Below are 21,637 nucleotides of genomic sequence, written 5' to 3'. Positions count from 1 at the left end.
TGCGTTATAACTTATATGGCAGTAAAAATTTTAATAGCCTCCCTATCGATATAAAAAATGAAACTCAAAACATAAAATTATTTAGGGCCAAATTAAAGAAGTACTGGTACCTAATTTCTCACGCCTTCTATTCTGTAGGTGAATTCATGACATTCAATAGCACTTCATGAAATTGATACTAAAACTTTGTGTTGTACTAGTAGACTATATTGTAAATCTCGTCTGTATATATTTCATCTAGACTGTGACTATAAATTAAGATTTTATAATAGTATTAAGTTTTTTGACTTGTTCCATATTCTAGCTGTGAGCATGTATGAATACCATGGAATGTTAATAAATACAATACAATACAAGGCCTACTTCGTGAATTCTGTATGTAATTCTTCCATAGTCTTTGAGCAGGATGAACCGAAGTACTGTATCTGTCTCACAACGAAGATTGTTATATTAAGACCATGTGCTCATTTTTCAAAGAAATTATAGTGCAGTATGAACATATATAAATAAATGGGTGAGTGAGTTGATGAATAATTAAATAAATAAATATTTGTATGTGTATATGTGTGTGCGTGTGTGTCATTGAAAGGAAGAAAGAAGTTATTGATCATTTGTGTTATGGTGTTAGTTGTAGGAAAATTGCAGAAGAACTTGGAATTTCTAAATCAGCAGTTTCAAACATTAGCAACAATAGGACCTCAATATTAAATGCATGGAAACAAAATTGCAGTGGGGAAAGAAAAAGAGTTCTCAAAACTATTAATGTCGAACTAAATGACAAAGTGCTTGCATACTGTATTCCTTAACATTATGTACAGTAATTTCCTTTCCATTGCATGTTAAAAAATATCTACTTCCTTCTACTTTGGACACCTTGTTAAATTGGGCAATTTTTTATTGAACCAAACATATCCAGGTTAGAGAGGTTTCACTGTAATGATATGAAATGCAATTAGCTATTTTAGGTTACTGCTAACATTATCATTTACTCTATCTTCTATAGATTAAATCGTTTATTAAACTTACTATAAGAATTTAATACCAATCCCATGACCTGGAAATATAATTGAGGACGTCACCCGAATAAAGGCATACAGAGCAAAATGTAGTTCTGATAGGCCTATAAACTAATATCAATGTTTATCTGCTGTCAGGTTCATCATAGTTGTGTCGAAAAAGTATACAAGTAATTTAACAGTAAAGAAAAACTTTTTCGACACAACTCTGAGAAACCTGACAGTTGTCAAACATTGAAATTAGTTTATATCGGAACTACATTTTGCTCTCTACGCCCTTAGCCCTTATTCGGGTGACGTCCTCAATTGTGTGTACCAGTAGTGTGCTCTTCACAGTCACAATACTTTCCCTACTATAGTCGTGACGCTGTTATTCCTGGCGTGACTCCTCCTCTTTGCTTACGTCTTAGTAAGTCTCTATAAAGTCTAGGTAGGTAGTATCGTTCGCCATTTTTGTTCTTTCGTGCCGAGCTACCATACGAGGAATCTATTTGCCACACCGTTAAACATTATCATGTCGTAGCTCCTATGATAATAATTCAAACGCACTGTAATTGAGCAGCAAATAACGTCCTCGTGTGCTTTCTGCGAACGCCAATGAAAGAGCCAAAATGGCAGGCGATTATATTAAGTATTTATCGAGCCTTAAGAAATGAATAACGTTTTCATAAGCGAATCACAAGACGCACACGTTTAAATGTAGCCAACCTGCAACAAGATTGGCTGCCAGAAATTAGAGCGACGGGACTATATATGCATTAACACTTTAATAATGTTCATGAATGGATAAATGTTTTCTTTTCAGTCATTTGTTACTTTATTGCTCGTAGTTATAATTCAGGGTTTGGAATTGGACGGGTTACATCAGCTTCTTGTCTATGCGGATGACGTGAATATGTTAGGAGAAAATACACAAACGATTAGGGAAAACACGGAAATTTTACTTGAAGCAAGTAAAACGATCGGTTTGGAAGTAAATCCCGAAAAGACAAAGTATATGATTATGTCTCGTGACCAGAATATTGTACGAAATGGAAATATAAAAATTGGAGATTTATCCTTCGAAGGGGTGGAAAAATTCAAATATCTGGGAGCAACAGTAACAAATATAAATGACACTCGGGAGGAAATTAAACACAGAATAAATATGGGAAATGCGTGTTATTATTCGGTTGAGAAGCTCTTATCATCCAGTCTGCTGTCCAAAAATCTGAAAGTTAGAATTTATAAAACAGTTATATTACCGATTGTTCTGTATGGTTGTGAAACTTGGACTCTCACTCTGAGAGAGGAACATAGGTTAAGGGTGTTTGAGAATAAGGTGCTTAGGAAAATATTTGGGGCTAAGCGGGATGAAGTTACAGGAGAATGGAGAAAGTTACACAACACAGAACTGCACGCATTGTATTCTTCACCTGACATAATTAGGAACATTAAATCCAGACGTTTGAGATGGGCAGGGCATGTAGCACGTATGGGCGAATCCAGAAACGCATATAGAGTGTTAGTTGGGAGACCGGAGGGAAAAAGACCTTTAGGGAGGCCGAGACGTAGATGGGAGGATAATATTAAAATGGATTTGAGGGAGGTGGGGTATGATGATCGAGACTGGATTAATGTTGCACAGGATAGGGACCAATGGCGGGCTTATGTGAGGGCGGCAATGAACCTTTGGGTTCCTTAAAAGCCATTTGTAAGTAAGTAAGTTATAATTCAGTTAAAACTTATTCTGTTAAAAAAAACTTTGTTTTCAGAGTGAATTTTGCTTTTAAGGTTCTGCAATTCTTTTGTTGAAACAGAATTGACGGATTTACAGAAGCAAATGATGTGGTGACCAACCTGACACCACGAACGAGATACCTTGTACCCCAGTTGCTGGGGAAGCTGTTAATGGACCTGAGTCAGTGAGTATTTAACTTGTAATACAGTGACTTCATTTGGATGGGTGGCCGGTTGGCGGGGATTTGCTAGGCCTTGTGCTTGTAACGGGTATGTTCCCCTTCACTCTCCTGTCTCTCAGTGTCCCGCTAAATCAGTTGAAGCGAACTCTTTGTGCTGTACGGAAATTGATACGTGTTTCAGTGCATTAGTGCTGTTATAATGCAAAAAGTCAGTATACTTTAGAACACAGAATCTTTATGTATGTCCATTTTGAATCTTGCGTACATTACTTTTAACACTTGAATATAATTAATTGATTAACTAGCGGACTTACTCGTGTTAATTATGTAAGTTTGTGCAGCTTACAGCTGTTTCGGTGCTTCACACACCATCCTCAGAGCCTACTAGATCTCGGCGTCATCTCGAACTTCTCTGCCTGTTATGTGGGTACATTTGATTGTTGAAAAGTGGAGTCAAATAGTGTGTGTGTACTGAAATTGATCTGTGTGTTGAGAATTTGTTCGGATCTGGAATGATCTGCCTGTCTGTCCTATTAGAACTTATCGCAACTATTACATGTGAGTTTGTATACACCTGTGTGGTCGTATTTATTTGTTTGTGTTGTTTGTGTGTTGAGATGTCTTTGTAGTGTGTTTTCTACAGAACAGAAAACACACTACAAAGACATCTCAACACACAAAAAACACAAACAGATAAATACGACCACATAGGTGCATACAAACTCACATGTAATAGTTGCGATAAGTTCTACATAGGACAGACAGGCAGCTCATTCCAAACACGCTACAAAGAACACATTAAAGCAATAACCAGAGGACACAATACATCTACATACACTGATCACATAACCAATGCTAACCATACGTACAATAACATAAATGCGACATGGAAATCCTACACATACAACCCAAGAACCAAAAACTCAACACACTAGAACAATACGAAATATACAAACACACTAAAACACACCCCGATCAAATTCTCAACACACACATCAATTTCAGTACACACACACTATTTTAACTCCACTTTTCAACACCTTTCAACAATCAAACGCACCCACATAACAGGCAGAGAAGTTCGAGATGACGCCGAGATCTAGTAGGCTCTGAGGATGGTGTGTGAAGCACCGAAACAGCTGTAAGCCGCACAAACTTACATAATGAACACGAGTAAGTCCGCTAGTTAATCAATTAGCTTTATGTATGATTCCTATGTGAAAACATATTTAAACATATTTGTAATCAGAAGTATGAAAATGTACTTTCTAAAGAAGTGAATAGTCAGTAAGATATTTTAGAAAATGTTCATGATTTTCAGTGAGTCTTCCCTTTAAAACATTTACATTTTGAATAACTTTATTATTTATTACCTACCTTTTTTTTTTACCTTATATCTGTTTCACCTTTTAGAGCCATTGTCTTTCTTTTATTTTACGACATTCTCAGATTATATATGTCAGTGAATGCAATATATTTTATTGTGTCTAAATTAATATTAATCTTTACATTTCAGGCAGAGGAACTTGAGCTTTGTACCGTGTCTTGAAGGTGAAAACTTTCAGAAATTTCAGCAAGATCTCAACAACCTTGTAGAATATAAAAAACAGAATCCGTTCTACCTGAACAAAATTATTTCAAGGTGCAATGTGTAAGTATGAAATTCTTAATACCAACCGGTACAGGTACATTATTTAAAAGGGATTAGTTATTGAAGAATGGCCTTTATTAAAAACACAAAACTATGAAACAGTAATCTTTTCTGATCACAAGGAATTGACTGTTACACTCCAAAAATCCACATTGATAAATTATTATAATTTGAAACTTATTTTTTTTTTTTTTTTTTTTTTTTTTTTTTTGGACATGTTCTGTATTCTAGCTGTGAAGAGATGTACGAATACCATGGAATGAACATAAATACAATACAATACAATGTGAAGTTTCCTTTCATCTGTATGGTACCACACCATACATAACAGAAAAATGTATCTGTATTATTTATTGCATAGTATAATATTACATTCTATCTGGCACCTGAAGTTTTCTTATTGGTCCAGAATATATTTAGGTTGCTTCTTTAATTATTTACTTGTATCATTCTTTTTTTACCTTCCTGTGACCAAGATTGAGTGCTGGTAATCCATGCAGAGAATGACAACTTTTGTGTTATATTTCAATCATACACTTTAAAACTTAACTTACACCTTCTTCACAAGCTGAAAAAATTGTAGAAAATTTAGGTTAATCCATAAGGGTATAGAAAAAACTAATTTAGTGAATTTAGAATATTAGAATATCAGAAGTAGAAGGGCGAATTAAATCTGCCATTAAGGAAAAAGTCAGAACTAGAAGTAATGACAAGAATTGGAATCAGATGTACAACTAGAATTAATGACTGGAACAAGAATCAGATGTAGAGCTAGAATTAATGACTGGAACAAGAATCAGATGTAGAGCTAGAAGTAATAATTGAAATAAGAATCAGATGTAGAACTAGGATTAAGTTGAATAAGAATCAGATGTAGAACTAGAATGAATGACTGGAACAAGAATCAGATGTAGAACTAGAAGTAATGACTTGACTAAGAATCTGATGTAGAACTGGAAGCAATGACTTGAATAAGAATCAGATGTAGAACTAGAATTTATGATGAACAAGAATCAGATATAGAACAAGAATTACTGACTGCAACAACAATCAGATGTAGAGCTAGAAGTATCGGTAATGACTGAAATAAGAATCAGACATAGAACTAGAATTAATGACTTGAAGAATCAGATGTAGAACTAGAAGTAATGACTGGAACAAGAATCAGATGTACAACTAGAATTAATGACTGGAACAAGAATCAGATGTAGAGCTAGAAGTAATGACTGAAATAAGAATCAGACGTAGAACTAGAATTAATGACTTGAATAAGAATCAGATGTAGAACTAGAATTAATGACTGGAACAAGAATCAGATGTACAACTAGAATTGACTGGAACAAGAATCAGATGTAGAGCTAGAAGTAATGACTGGAACAAGAATCAGATGTAGAGCTAGAAGTAATAATTGAAATAAGAATCAAATGTAGAACTAGGATTAACTTGAATAAGAATCAGATGTAGAACTAGAATTAATGACTGGAACAAGAATCAGATGTAGAACTAGAAGTAATGACTTGACTAAGAATCTGATGTAGAACTGGAAGCAATGACTTGAATAAGAATCAGATGTAGAACTAGAATTTATGATGTAGAGCTAGAAGTATCGGTAATGACTGAAATAAGAATCAGACATAGAACTAGAATTAATGACTTGAAGAATCAGATGTAGAACTAGAAGTAATGACTGGAACAAGAATCAGATGTACAACTAGAATTAATGACTGGAACAAGAATCAGATGTAGAACTAGAAGTAATGACTGGAACAAGAATCAGATGTACAACTAGAATTAATGACTGGAACAAGAATCAGATGTAGAGCTAGAAGTAATGACTGAAATAAGAATCAGACGTAGAACTAGAATTAATGACTTGAATAAGAATCAGATGTAGAACTAGAATTAATGACTGGAACAAGAATCAGATGTAGAGTTAGAAGTAATGGCTGAAATAAGAATCAGATGTAAAACTAGAATTAATGACTGAAACAAGAATCGGATGTAGAACTAGAATTACTGACTGGAACAAGAATCAGATGTAGAACTAGAATTTTATTATTAATGATTGAAACAAGAATCAGATGTAGAACTAGAAATAATGACTTGACTAAAAATCTGATGTAGAACTGGAAGTAATGACTGGAATAAGAATCTGATGTAGAACTAGAATTACTGACTGGAACAAGAATCAGATGTAGAGCTAGAAGTAATGACTGAAATAAGAATCAGATGTAGAACTAGAATTAATGACTTGAAGAGTCAGATGTAGAACTAGAAGTAATGACTGGAACTAGAATTAGATGTAGAACTAGAATTACTGACTGGAATAAGAATCAGATGTAGAATTAGAAGTAATGACTGGAACAAGAATCAGATGTAGAACTAGAAGTAATGACTGGAACTAGAATTAGATGTAGAACGTTTGCTGAGACTAACTGTATTTGCTCACATATTTACTGGTTAATAATTTGATTTACTTTTGTGAAAGTAATGATATATGGTACTAAAACTGTAACATCCTGTGTTTCCAGAAATATGAATGGGGTAGCTGTTAATTGACGTTCTTCTGTGTGCAGTCTAGTCACTTACATGTACAACGAGTGTCAGAGGAAGTTATATTTCAAAACTTCAAAATAGTAGTGTTGTTGTATTTAGTTTACATAGAAATACATCGGTGTTTGGTTTGATAAAATGGCAAGTATTATTAGGTTAAGAACACATTTGCATTTAATTCACCTATTCAGGTAAAAATTTTATAAATTCTATAGTTTTAAAAATGTTCAGTCAACAACTCTGAAACATGTGACTATATTGGTAATTATGCAATGCTGTGAACTTTTTTCATGGTGTCTATATATGGAATGGAATGGATTTTAAGTGAGAGTGACACTGATGGCCCAGCACTGCGACCTGTTGAGATCTATTGCGCTAACCCTCAATATGGAATGAGTTGCGTGCCATAGATCTCCTACGAGCACCAACACAACCACATGACTCCCTAACGACAGGTCCCTACAGCCAACAGAAATCCATATACCATTCCTACTTCGGCAACTTCCCTCAAGGCCCCCCGTTGATCTGAGGCGAGTAGGTCCGCCTCGGGTGCTCATTGCAGAAGCCATCCAATGTCGCTTAGCTACATTCCACGGTGGCTGGTCGAGAGAGCCAGTAGTTCCAGGAGGCCGCCTGTAGAGTGATCTGAAAAACCAGAAATGGGATGATGAAGAAAGGATGATGGGGAGGAAAGGAAGTGGCGAAGACGAGTGCGGTTCCAATCGCCTGATAAAGTTACCTGATATTTATCTATAGGAGTGAGGGGAAAACCTCGAAAAAACCTCACCCAGGCAACTCGTCCTCACCGGGAATCGAACCTGGGACCGCTGGGTTCGGAGTTAGACTCGCTAACCCCTCAGTCACAACAGTGGATGGTGTCTATATATGATGACGTCATTGTGACCATACCCGTAAATGTACTAAATACCAGTTATAGTAATTTTAGTATTTTGATAACACAATCTCAAGGGAGAAAATGGAACTCTCTGCATCATAATCCATAGTTAATTCCCGATTTACCACGAAAATCGTCTGTAGCTGCATTTAGATTGGCAACAGGCCATGATTGTTTGGCCAAACACCTGCATAGAATTGGAATATATCAGTCCCCTAACTGCCCATTGTGCAACTTAAACCAAGAAATGGATTCGGAACATCTCAAAATCTGTGCTTCAATGGCTGACCATGATAATATCTTTGAAAAATATTGGAGTGCAAGCGGTCAAATGACTTTATTGTCAAACGCCTGGCATTAGAAAACAACAACAACATAATTTTAGTATTTAAATTCAACAGGTAGAGCTCCATGTTCTTTTTACTCAAACTTTTAAATTCAAATACAATAAAAGATGACCCACTTAAGACGTTTTTCCGCATAAGACGTCAGAATAATTTTGTACCAGAATTTCCTTTATGATTAAGATATTATACTTTGCTCTTTTAATACTTTTACATTTGAAAAAATTTTCCCCCTAAAAAAATAAGAAGTGGTGCACAACAAACTGTAACAAATTTTTTGCATTTAAAAAAATTAATAATTTTAGTGGTTCTTATTAGAGTTCTCAAGAGCCTTGTTTTTAATTTGCTGCAGAGACTGAATTCAAGTCAAGACAAATATAAATTATCAAGGCTTAAGGCAATGTTTGCAAAGACAGGGAGCTCAGTCATCAAGAAAACCACTGCCAATTGCTTTAGGAAGGCTGTGTTCAGTGGAAGTGCGATTGAAGTTTCATATGAAGATGATGATGATGATGCTGCAAATAATGATGTTAGTGCAGGAGTGAGCTCTGATATCTGATCCAACATTCAGAGGCAAACTTAGAATCAGCTCTGCATTCAATGGATTTGTTGAAGCCGATAATGCTCTTCCACCATGTGGGCAACAAGATATAGGCCTGGAGCAGCTATGCAGAATGTGGAGGTAAATCTCGACGAAGAACAAGAAAGGGAAGGAAATTACATAGGATGAAGATAAATCCAAACAAGACGAAGACCATGGTTATCGGAAGAAAAATAAAGAAGATAAATTTGCGATTACTAAATGAGGCAGTAGAGCAAGTGGACAGCTTGAAATACTTTGATATGTACAATAAGTAGTAATATGAGCTGCTGCCAAGAAGTCAAAAGGAGGATAGCAATGAAAAATGAAGCTTTTAATAGAAAGAGGAGCATCTTCTGCGAATCTCTAGAAAAATAACTAAGGAGGAGACTAGCGAAGTTCTTTGTGTGGAATGTGGCACTGTATGGGACGGAAACATGGACATTACGACGAAGTGAAGAGAAGCAACTAGAAGCATTTGAAATGTGGATATGGAGGAGAATGAAATGTATGAAGTGGACAGATAGAATAAAAAATGAAGCTGTGTTCGAAAGAGCGGGTGAAGAAAGAATGATGCTGAAACTGATCAGGAAGAGGAAAAGGAATTGGATGAGTCACTGGCTGAGAAGAAACTGCTTTCTGAAGGATACACTGGAAGGAATGATGAACTGGAGAAGAGTTCGGGGCAGAAGAAATATCAGATGATAGACAACATTAAGATACAAGGATCATATGCGGAGACTGAGAGGATGGCATAAAATAGGAAAGATTGGAGAATGCTGGGTTTGCAATGAAAGACCTGCCCTGGGGCAGAAAAGAATGAATGAATGAATGAATGAATGAATGAATGAACTCATGTTGAAAATTGACTTGTACCATAGCATGCAGCGAGCAAAAGTACTTTCAATATTAGTGCAGAAAGTACTTTTAACACTTATTTTCAACTGTTTGCATTGATTCTCACAAATATTATACGGCAGCAAAACTATGTTTTCAGTACCAAGAATACAAATGTTATTACTAAATATGTAATTTTTCATTTAATGTGTCAATATTGTACAGTTTTTATCTCATTGCTCTATATGTCATTTTATGAGAGAGAGTGGACATAATTTCTGCTTCATTGGTAATAACTTACGAGATGGGCTTGTATATTGGACGGGAAGTTAAGGTTACCAGACATTCCCATTTCGCGGGGACAGTCCCCGAATTTTGCTTTTTGTCCCTGAACAAAATTCGTCCCCAGAATGTCCCCGAATTTAATAATTTGTCTCCAGATATCCCTGGATTTTAAGTTTTAATTATAATTTTATGAAAATGCTATTGAATATTTCTGTGTCTGGGGAATTTGTTTACAAGATAAGCTATCTATGGAATGTATATTGCTGAGATGTCCTCCAGAAAGAGAAAAATTTGAAGAAAAATCCATTATTTTTCTTCCAATGTTGATGGACTTAACCTGGATGAAATAATTTATTTTATTAAAGTGACATCAGAGGAAATATCAAAGTAGAATGAAAAAAATTGCTGATCTTTGCTCAAAATAAAGTGGAATTTTTTTTAAATTTTCTCCGAGAAAGTGATTTTCTATGTACAACAAAGAAGTTGATTGAAATACCTCCACGTCTTCCTTTAAGTTACGTTTTGTCTTCTATGAACATGATACAGAGATCCAAAATATCAAGAATGAGTTTAGAAACTGTTTGAGCCATGCTTGCTATCTTAACCAACTTCAACATATGATGAAGGATGAGTGGAACGGAGAAAAATTCTCTCCAGCACCGGGATTTGAACCCTGGTTTTCAACTGTATGTGCTGATGCTCTATCCACTTAGCCACACCAGATTCCCATCCCGATGTTGGATTGAATCCTCTCAGTTTAAGTTCGACCTCTTGGGTTCCCTCTAGTGGCCTACCCTCATGCACTGCGTCATAGATGTATGACAGTGGCACAATGTCCACACATGTGCAGAAGTGCACTCGTTATGAGTGGCTAAGTGGCCGGGATCCGACAGAGTAAGCGCTGCCTTAAATCACTAAGTGATTATTTTTCGCATATCATACAGTATATTATTACGATGTACCGAAGTACATATGATATTTCAGTGCAGAAATTCTGTGTCATATGATGGATGAGTGGAACGGAGAAAAATTCTCTCCAGCACCAGGATTTGAACCTGGGTTTTCAGCTCTACTTGCTGATGCTCTATCCACTAAGCCACATCCTTCAACATATGATGACGCAGAATTTCTGCACGGAAATATATGTACTTCGGTACATCGTTATAATACAGAGTGTTCCGCTTATAAGTATAACAAAAGAAATAGCTATAACTTCTGAATTAATACAAGTATATAGTTGAAACCAACTGCTACAAAGAATGAAAACTGGGAATTTTTGTTACCTTATGTTCCATAAACCTCAACATGGCTTCCATTGGTGGCACGGGAAATATCCAACCGGTATTCAACCTCGACCCAAGTGTTATGAAGCATCTGTGGTGTAACATTGTTGACAGCAGCATAAATTCTTTCTTGTAAGTCTGCCAAATCACGTACTGGCGTCCTGTAGACCTGGTCCTTAGCAAACCCCCACAGGAAAAAATCAGGTGGTGTTAGATCTGGTGATCTGGCAGGCCATGTGATGTACAGTGATCCTCTTCCGATCCATCTTGCAGGGAATTGTTCGTCTAAGAATGTGCGAACCATGTTGGCAAAGTGTGGTGGAGCCCCATCTTGCTGGAAAATTGCTCCATCTGGGAGTTGTGGCACAGCATACAGTTGCAACATATCCAGGTACGTGTTTGCAGTGACTGTCTTTTCAGCAAAGAAATAGGGACCAATGATTCTGTCACGCATGATCCCACACCAAACATTCCATTTAGGGGAATCCCGTTGGTGTTCAATTACGACACTTGGATTTTCCGACCCCCAGATGCGGCAATTGTGTCGGTTTACTTTTCCACTGACGTGGAAGGTTGCCTCATCTGAGAAACAGACTCGAGTTAGAAATGTGTCGTCATCGTCCACTTTATCCAACATTGTTTCTGCAAAGCGTTTTCGTTCCAGTTTATCATTCGGCGTAATCATCTGATGAAGTTGCAGCTTGTACGCTCGCAAACGCAATCTTTTATGGAGCACTGTATGCACTGTTGTTGGTGGGATGTTCAACTGCACACTAGCCTGTCGAATGGATTTCCGCGGGCTTCTCTGAAATGCCTCGCGAATGCGTTCGACATTTTCGTCAGACACTTTACGCTTGGAATGTTTACCTGCATTAGACAACAAACTTCCTGTTTCTCTGAGCTGCCTATCCCATTTCATTATTGAGACGTACGTCGGTACAGCTTCCCTCGGTCTAAGATTGTACTGACGGCGAAACAAGCGCTGTACACGAATTATGGATCTATGTTCTGCTAATGACAGCACACAAAAGGCTTTCTGCTGTGGCGTCCACATGCTGACTGACTAAAGATACGATACGAATTCTCTTATTTAATGATCTGCGCATGCGTGAGTCTTCTAAAAATAAGTAACAACAATGGATTAAAACTTCCCAATTTCCTCTTTACAATGGTACCAATCTTAACCCATTTGCATGCATTGTTATGAAATTATAACTATTTCTTTTATTATACTTATAAGCGGAACACGGTGTATACAACTTCAACATGACCAGTCAGGAATTTGCTGCAAAATTGGGATTCAGAGAAGATCTGCTTAAGAAAATTCACCCTTCTGAAAATATCAGCAGTTTAAGTAGTAGTTAAGTAGAATGAATATCTTTAGTGTGTAAATAGAGTTCTTTTAAACATGCAGAAACATATAAGTTAATGGCAAAATAACAGAAATGTTAAAAGTAGTTTTTTCACATATCGATATCTGTCCCTGAAAATTGTAAAAAAAATCTGGTAACCTTATCGTAAATGAATGATAAATACTGTAGAAGGCAAATGGACGAATAGAGTGAATGAAAGAGTGGACAAATACATTGAATGGCAAGTGAATGAACACAGCAAATGGATGAATGAATGAATAGAATTAATGGGTGAGTGGATGAGTAGAATGAATAGATGAATGAAGTAGGTAGGCTAATGGACGAACAGAATGAATGGACAAGTGGATGCGTAGGATGGATGGATTGATAGATTAATGTATGAATAGTAGGTGATTAGGATGATGGATGGATGGATGGATGAATGGATGGAGAATATTTTTGAGCTGAAGTATGTGAGCAGCCATTTCTTTTATTTTTATTTTAAATTAGACAAAGCAGAACATCACTGGTATCTGTTTTCTGTGTGACCAGTTTATGCAGCCATTAAATATGGCACTTAATGCATCCAGATACACTTCCCACCTGGGATCTGCAAGCATGAGTGACATCACGCAGTGGGTAGAAGCAGTACTACAGAATATGTTCGCGCATGCGCACTCTCTGTTTTACAGACGAAACTAATGGCCGCTATGCTTTCAGATTTCAGGCTACTAGTGTAACAGATTGGATGCAGTAGGTTGTTAATATTTATATACCTCATACATGCACCAGTATCCTGCTATATAGTAAAACAATGGATTGCTGGTACAATGGGTAGAAAATTCATTGACTTCTAACGGACGTCGGTTTGTTTTCAGTACCAAGAATACAAATGTTATTACTAAATATATAATTTTTCACTTAATGTGTCAATATTGTACAGTTTTTATTTCATTGCTCTACTGGGTGTTCAGTTCAAAGTGTGCCATGGCTCGCTGTATGCCATCATGTGGCTAGCCGATGAGCCTAGAGAATTCAATCTTCCTACACTTCTGCAGAGGTGTATAACCTAAGAGGCAGAGAAGTTGCCTAGCAAGTACAGCGTTCATTCTGAAGAGTACGTGCCGATACGTACGGTAATGCCGGTAGTGGCAGGAATGTGAACTGTTTGGAAATACGTACTGTCGGGATATGGGGAGAGGGTTAAGACGATTACTTACGTATTTGTTGACATTAACTTCGACAGTCAACATGGACACGGAGCATTTGATTTGTGTTGTGGAATGTTACCGTACGCAACCGATGATAACAAATATCCTGCGTACGACTTGCCGGCGCAAAACACAGTTCGAAAGAGGTTATGGTAGCATACAGACTGTACAGACCGCCATCTGTTGCTACGACATTTAAGTTATACCGTACACGTTCTCAAGTTCAGATTGAAGAACGCCTTAAATAATAGGCAACTTCTCTAACATATAAGCTGAAACTCGCTTCAAATCGGTGACCCAACAACAGTGACGTCATGACACACTTTGAAATGAACACCCAGTATATGTCATTTTATGAGAGATAGTGGACATAATTTCTGCTTCACTGGCAATAACTTAAGAGACTGGCTTGTATGCAAAATGCACTCAAATTGTTTATAAAAGTAAAATTAATTGAAAATTATACCTTTGTTGAAGACTTTTTGTGTTTGTATTTCATTTTCTGAAAGATAAAACGCACTTTTGACAGATACTCCATCCTTTTAAAACTTTGGATTAATAAAAAAAAGAGGCATTTCGTTTTTACTGCAATGACTTCTTAGAGAGAAACCGTAATTTTATTTAATTTTATATATTTAATTTTATTTAACTAGCTAGGTAACTAGTGAGTATAAATTAAAATTATAAAACAAAAATGTTTATAGCCACTACCGTAAGAGCCAGGTTCGTGTACGGTATGGTCTTAGCCAATAATATAACATAAAATTTACAAGGACAGTCTATTAAATACAGTAAGTACCTAACTAAATTCAAACCAATAAATACACAACAAAAAAAAAAAACTCAATTCAATCCAATAAATAACACACAAGAGCCAAAAAGAGAGAGAGAGAGAGAGAGAGAAATATTTTAGTATTTCATGCATAATAAGTAAATTTGGCAACAATACTTACTTCCTTTTCTTATATGTTTGGGTGGAGTCTTGTGATATGTAAAGAACATCTTTCAGTCAATTAAAGGTTCTTCAACAGTGTGTATCACCAAGTAAAATCTCAGAACGACTATCATTACATGTTACAACAGCAGAGAATGAGGCAAATTCATTGGTATGATCGAAATAATAGTTTTATAATTTAATACCAAATTATATTTTTCTCCATAATTTCATGTACATTTCAGGTGGGGTTTCCAGATGTCAGTCGAGAATATGGGACAAAAATCTACAAACACCTCTTGAGGTGTAAATAATCTAAATTCTAAATCGATCATTAAAAATAAATTATATTTCATTTAAGCAGATTGTCATTTTAAACTTTCTTTTGTATTTTACATGTTCATTTTTATAATAAAATTTAAAATTTATGCTGGTCACTATTCAGACACTTTCTTCCACAATTTATTGTTTAATTACAACATTACTTTTAAGAATCTTTACATGGTTTGGTATAAAAATTTGCTGCAGTAATAACTCTAACTTAACTGAACAATTCTTTATCATTTCTATCAACTTCATACTGATTTGGGAAATCACTTTTTTATATCGGCATTTGAATATGGTGTACTTAAACAAAGAACTTGGCTAATTTGGAAAAAAAAAAATTGTTACTTTATTCTCAATATCACTGAACTATTAAGTTTCAAAATTTGTGACAATGTGCGAAGAATGAAAATACACAAAGAACATTTCTCTTGAATACAGGACGTCTGGCAACACTGATTTTATTTGCTTTTGCATACATATCCAGATTCTAATACTGTAATACCTATCACAACACAGCTCCATAAGTATAAAAAGTTGAAAGTGTATTTAATTAAAGTTGAATGCAGCGATATTAATTTCAGAATTCAATAAATTGTACCAACATTTCATTGTGTGATGTTAAGTTCAAATTTTACGAGATGTTTTTTGGAATAATTGTAATTGTTTTTAATTCGATCTCTTTTAATAGTGTATATACAATGATTGTTATTCTTTGAAGTTGTACATAATAAATCTCATTATAAAACAGAATTGTATGCATTTGTGGAGCAAGTTAATTTTAATTTGCTAGAATTCCTGTGAGATTTTCATTTTGCCATAACTTCCCCATCTTCTTACCCTTTCCTCAATGTGTGATGATTTTTTTGTAGTTGAAAGAATATGTTAAAAATAAGTATTTAAAATTGTAGTTTACATGGCAAACAGGGCATGTTTGTGTCTCCCACATGAAAACAAATTGATTAGACATTTGAATTTGAATATTTATTAACTACAAAAGAGTTTTCATCCGGTGGTAATTACATTAAATTTTAAATAATTTCGAGGGAAAAATTGTTCCGGGGCCGGGTATCGAACCCGGGACCTTTGGTTAAACGTACCAAAATTGGATCGGTGTCGGGTAGAGTTCCCGGGTAGCTCAGTGGGAGAGCGTTGGTACGTTTAACCAAAGGTCCCGGGTTCGATACCCGGCCCCGGAACAATTTTTCCCTCGAAATTATTCAAATTAACTTTACAGGGAGTTATTCCTGAAAGCTTAATTTGCACATTAAATTTTGTATATAAATATTCATCATCATAATCACCACCATTAAATCATTTTCAGCACCTCTGTACTATCACCACCAACACCAGCACATCGCACCACAATCATCATCTTGAATATTTATGGACTACGAATGGGTTTTCTCCTGGTGGTAGTTACAAGACATTATTTTTATATAACAGCCATTCCAGGCAAACTGGGAATTCCAATGAAAAAGTCTTTATCTAATTATATCAATTATCAGATGAAGAATACAATGTGTACAGTTCTGCATTGTGTAACTTCCTCCATTCTCCTGTAACTTCATCCCTCTTAGCCCCAAATATTTTTCTGAGCACCTTATTCTCAAATACCCTTAGCCTCTGTTCCTCTCTCAAAGTGAGAGTTTAAGTTGCACAACCATACAGAACAATCGGTAATGTAGTTTTATAAATTCTGACTTTCCGCTTTTTTGAGGGCAGAATGGATGACAAAAGCTTCCCATATTTATTCTGCGTTTAATTTTCTCCCTAGCGTCATTTATATTTGTTACTGTTGTTCCAAGATACTTGAATTTTTGCACCTTTTCATATGATAAATTTCTAATATTCGTAATTCCATTTCGTACTATGTTCTGGTCACGAGACATAATTATATAATTTTGCAAAATCAATATTTGCTGAATATTTTGAAATGTTAAAATATGAAACAAATATGAATGAAAACTTTGTCGAGATATTATGAAATATGTAATTTTTTTTTTCGTAATTGCCTAAAACGTAAAGGTTTCTGGTTACCACTTCTTTTTCGTAATTCAAATGTGAAATTTGTCGCAGTTTAGAATTTGAAATTTCATAATTTTACTCGCTGTAATCAACATCATCACCACTACCATCAGTTGTAACAACAATCATCATCATCATCATCATCCATAGTTGTAACCAACACCATCAGCATCACTGCCATTACTGTTACCACTAATATAATCACACCACCACTATCGCCACTATTGCCATGCTGTTGGTAGTAGTGGTAATAGCTTGGTTGTTTAAGGCAGTGGCTTAAGTAATTTATTATATAATGACCCTTTTCAACTATAGAAACTATTCAGAGTATGATAAAAGTTCCTGGAATAAGAATGACAATGAAAACAGAAAAACTTGGAGGAAACTTTCTCCATAGCACCTGGAATTGAACCCAGGGCTGTTAGTTGATTCGACCAGGATGTGGTGACGTATTGCTTTCGAGTGCGTTACTCATTTGTATTGCGTGACGCAATACTGCTTCAGTATCCCTGACCAATTCAATTGAAATAAAAATGACGGCAAATACCTCTTCTCTATTTGTACACAAGACATAGTGTAAGAGGCGGTACAGGATTGTTGTAAAGAAATGTACCGTACTCTTACAAATAAGTTTGCGAAGTCATTTGTACTTTCTGTCTCTCTTTTTGCGACCTCTGTCCCCTATATTTATCTAATTTTATCCCGTTCTTTCTATATCATATGAATTTATGTGTGTTAGTTTTTATTATTGTTCTGTAAGTTTGATATTAGAATCTGTAATAATTTGCAATATTATTGAAATTAAGCAAAATGATATAACATTCATTTGCATGACTGCTCATAAGGTCATGTAGTCAGCCGATGTAAGACAGCTCATCAAATATGTATTATTCTTTTTTTTTTATTTTAGTAGGTTATTTTACGACGCTTTATCAACAGCTTAGGTTATTTAGCATCTGAATGAGATGAAGGTGATATTGCCGGTGAAATGAGTCCGGGGTCCAGCACTGGAAGTTACCCAGCATTTGCTCATATTGGGTTGAGGGAAAACCCCGGAAAAAACCTCAACCAGGTAACTTGCCCCGACCGGGAATTGAACCCGGGCCACCTGGTTTCGCAGCTAGACGCGCTAGCCGTTACTCTACAGGTGTGGACTGTATTAATCTGCCCATGTGTTCACTAATCCTACTTAACTTATTATTATTAGGGCTCGGATTTATCGGGAAAATATCTATTTTTTATGTGCTAAATATCGGGAAAATATATGACTAAAAGGACGAAATATTTAATTATGTTTCAATTATTTTATATATAAAATATAAACAATATGCAGTACTCATCAGTATAAATTATGCTGTCTCGCCAACTGCTGAAGAATTACAGTACACAATGAGATTCATCCTCAAGTTGTCCATCACAAATGACTGACGATTGTCGGAACACTGCCTTGTACCGAGAAAAAGAGCGCCCTGGCCATTGAGAAACAACATGCACTCCCTAGAGACATATTTATTACTGGAAACGAAAACGGAGGCAGGTGATGTTTATGAAATTATAATTGCTTCATAAATTAGCGTTTTGATAATTTCCAATTCACTCCTAAATGACACATAAATGTTTGTGTGTGTTAGTTACAGTACAATTTTTTGTGGTGAGAGAACAGACTGCAATTCCACAGGTCCACAGATAGGCAATTCCGAAAAACAGTTGCCAACTGTCACGTCTAAGCAACTGCACTGAACATTCGGGTGATGATTAATCTGAAATGGGACTTTTGTCGAAAATTATTTGATGGAAACTTAATTTTTATGTGTGTTGTGTGAATATTTGAAAATATGTATTTACATAAAAAATTCAAATTATGTGTTTTTATGTGAAATACGAGTTTCTATTACAGTGCAAATAAAATACTTATTTACCTAAGAACCCTAGATTTAGTTATTATATTGCAACTTACTGATTTCAATGTATTTTTCGCATTTATACACCTCTTTTTGCTATATGGGATGATGATTGTGATAATAATAATAATAATAATAATAATAATAATAATAATAATAATAATAATAATTTGTGTTTATTTTATGACGCTTTATCAAGCGTCTTAGTAAAATGAAGGTGATAGATAATGCCTGCTAAATGAGTCCAGGGTCCAGCTCCCAAAGTTATCCAGCATTTGCTCTTAATGGGTTGAGGGAAAACCCTGGAAAAAAACTTCAACCAGATCATTTTTCCCAACCAGGTTCAGTGATGTGATATAATAATAATAATAATAATAATAATAATAATAATAATAATAATAATAATAATAATAATAATAGATACACATTAAAAGGTTTCTATTGAAATTTATCTTAGGTATTAGTTAACCTAAATGCATTGGAAATGTAAAAATAATTACTTATATCTTTGTCATTTGTAAGTTGGAATTAATTATTTATCTAAATATAACTGTTTAATGTATTAAAAGAAAAGAATATTTAGTCACAGAGATTCAACAGGTATAAAAATATCATCCCCGAACTCTACTGGGTCTCGCCAACTGGGCGTCCTACAACTTGTATGCCAGCCCGACACCAGGGAGAGATCATTAATGTTCCAAAAAGAAGTACGAGCAGTAATATGGCATCACCAAAGCTTGTAAACTTCCCTTCAAACATATTATTTCATTACAAGAAATGTTATGAAGTAAGGACCACTGGCAAACGTGAAAGAGAGTGTCATTTTGAGACGACGCTGGGGGATCGAACCCGAATTCGTAAAATAACAATATCGTGCTCTAATACTGAGCTACGTAACGTAGAAAGCTAATAGCGTTGTTACCAAATCCGTGACTGTCATTTGTTCATGCACATAGGCCTGTTCATGTAATATTTCCTTTGTCTGACTGTACTAATCGTAAGCCTTCAACCAGAAAGCAGCACTTACGTTGTGACGTTCGGACTACTACAATAAAGGCGGAAAACAGTTGTGATAGTGAACATCAAGAGTGAAGCTACGAATTTGTTAGTTATTTACAGTTTTAAGTTATTTCTTTTTGTGTGTGTGAAACAGGAAGTAAAAATCGCAGGTCAGTATGATATACATAGGCTATTTCTTTTCATAACATATACTGTAACAATTTAAATCTGTAATTTGTATTTACATGTTCCGCTTGCAAGGTTATGTTTGTTAGTAAAAAAAATTAGATTTGCTGATGAAAAAATAGTCTCTATTCATTTATATTGAGCAGAACTTTAGTTTTAGATAAATGCTATTTCTAAGAAACGTGAAATTCGGATAAAATAGAGTAGTAGGCTACTATTTGCATACTTCCACTCGGTAATGAGTTTTGGAATAATATTGTGGGGAAATTCCACAGATTGTAACAATATATTTCTATTACAAAAAAGAGTAATTAGAATAATAGGTGCGAAATCTAGGGAGTCTGTAGGACTATTTTCAAAAAACTACAAATAATGCCCATGGCTTGTCAGTATATCTTTTCATTAATAGTCTTCCTCGTATGTAATCGTGAAAACTTTGTAACTAATTCAACAGTTCATAGCATAAATACACGTCAAAAAAATGACTTTCATACTCTATCGGCAAGTCTATCGTGCTATCAAAAAGGAGTGCGTTATATGGCAGTAAATATTTTTAATAGTCTCCCTATCGATATAAAAAATGAAACTCAAAACATAAAATTATTTAGGGCCAAATTAAAGAAGTACCTAATTTCTCACGCCTTCTATTCTGTAGATGAATTCATGACATTCAATAACACTTCATGAAATTGATACTAAAACTATGTGTTGTACTAGTAGACTATATTGTAAATCTCGTCTGTATATATTTCATCTAGACTGTGACTATAAATTAAGATTTTATAATAGTATTAAGTTTTTTGACTTGTTCCATATTCTAGCTGTAAGCATGTATGATTACCATGGAATGTTAATAAATACAATACAGTACAATACAATAAAAACTAAAATTTATTTAATTTAATTCATTATAGGAATCAATTCTATTTTAAGAACAGATTGTACAGTATGTTTTAATAATTGACATTTTAGGAAACTATTAGAATACAATATTTTTCTCTTTGTACAAATCCAGAAACCTGAATTTTCCAAGTTCCAGTTATAACATACTTTAGGTGGCCCAAATTTTGTTTCTGGGTCTATGCTGTTATTAATATTGCAGTTATATTATTATTGTTATTATTATTATTATTATTTTTATTATTATTATTATTATTATTATTATTATTATTATTATTGCTACTATAGCTATTATTACTATTACTCCTATTTTAATACTACTATCATCACTATTCCTACCACCCCTACTAGTACGGTACTGGTATGCGCCAAAACAAACAGTAAGTTACCTACTGCTCGACGATAAACACCTTCTCCTCTGTTGTGAGAACCATAATTGCAGCACTAACCCCAACAC

The 21,637-nt window shown here is 35.0% G+C and overlaps 1 protein-coding gene across 2 annotated transcripts in view; it reads left to right on the top strand.

The window, feature by feature from the left end:
• Positions 1 to 15,919, top strand: part of LOC138702940 (uncharacterized) — a 290,852-nt gene extending 274,933 nt beyond the window's left edge. For both annotated transcript variants that reach the window (XM_069830353.1, XM_069830354.1), the window contains exons 14-16: positions 2,816 to 2,920; positions 4,434 to 4,568; positions 7,100 to 15,919. In XM_069830353.1, the coding sequence (XP_069686454.1) occupies positions 2,816 to 2,920; positions 4,434 to 4,568; positions 7,100 to 7,127 (268 nt within the window). In that variant the 3' untranslated portion in view covers positions 7,128 to 15,919. The remainder of the gene's footprint in view (positions 1 to 2,815; positions 2,921 to 4,433; positions 4,569 to 7,099) is intronic.
• The last annotated feature ends 5,718 nt before the right edge of the window (positions 15,920 to 21,637 follow it).

The sequence above is a fragment of the Periplaneta americana genome, chromosome 7 (genome assembly GCF_040183065.1).
Source record: "Periplaneta americana isolate PAMFEO1 chromosome 7, P.americana_PAMFEO1_priV1, whole genome shotgun sequence".
In the NCBI taxonomy this organism is placed as follows: domain Eukaryota; kingdom Metazoa; phylum Arthropoda; class Insecta; order Blattodea; family Blattidae; genus Periplaneta; species Periplaneta americana.
This window is presented reverse-complemented; position numbering and strand designations above follow the sequence as displayed.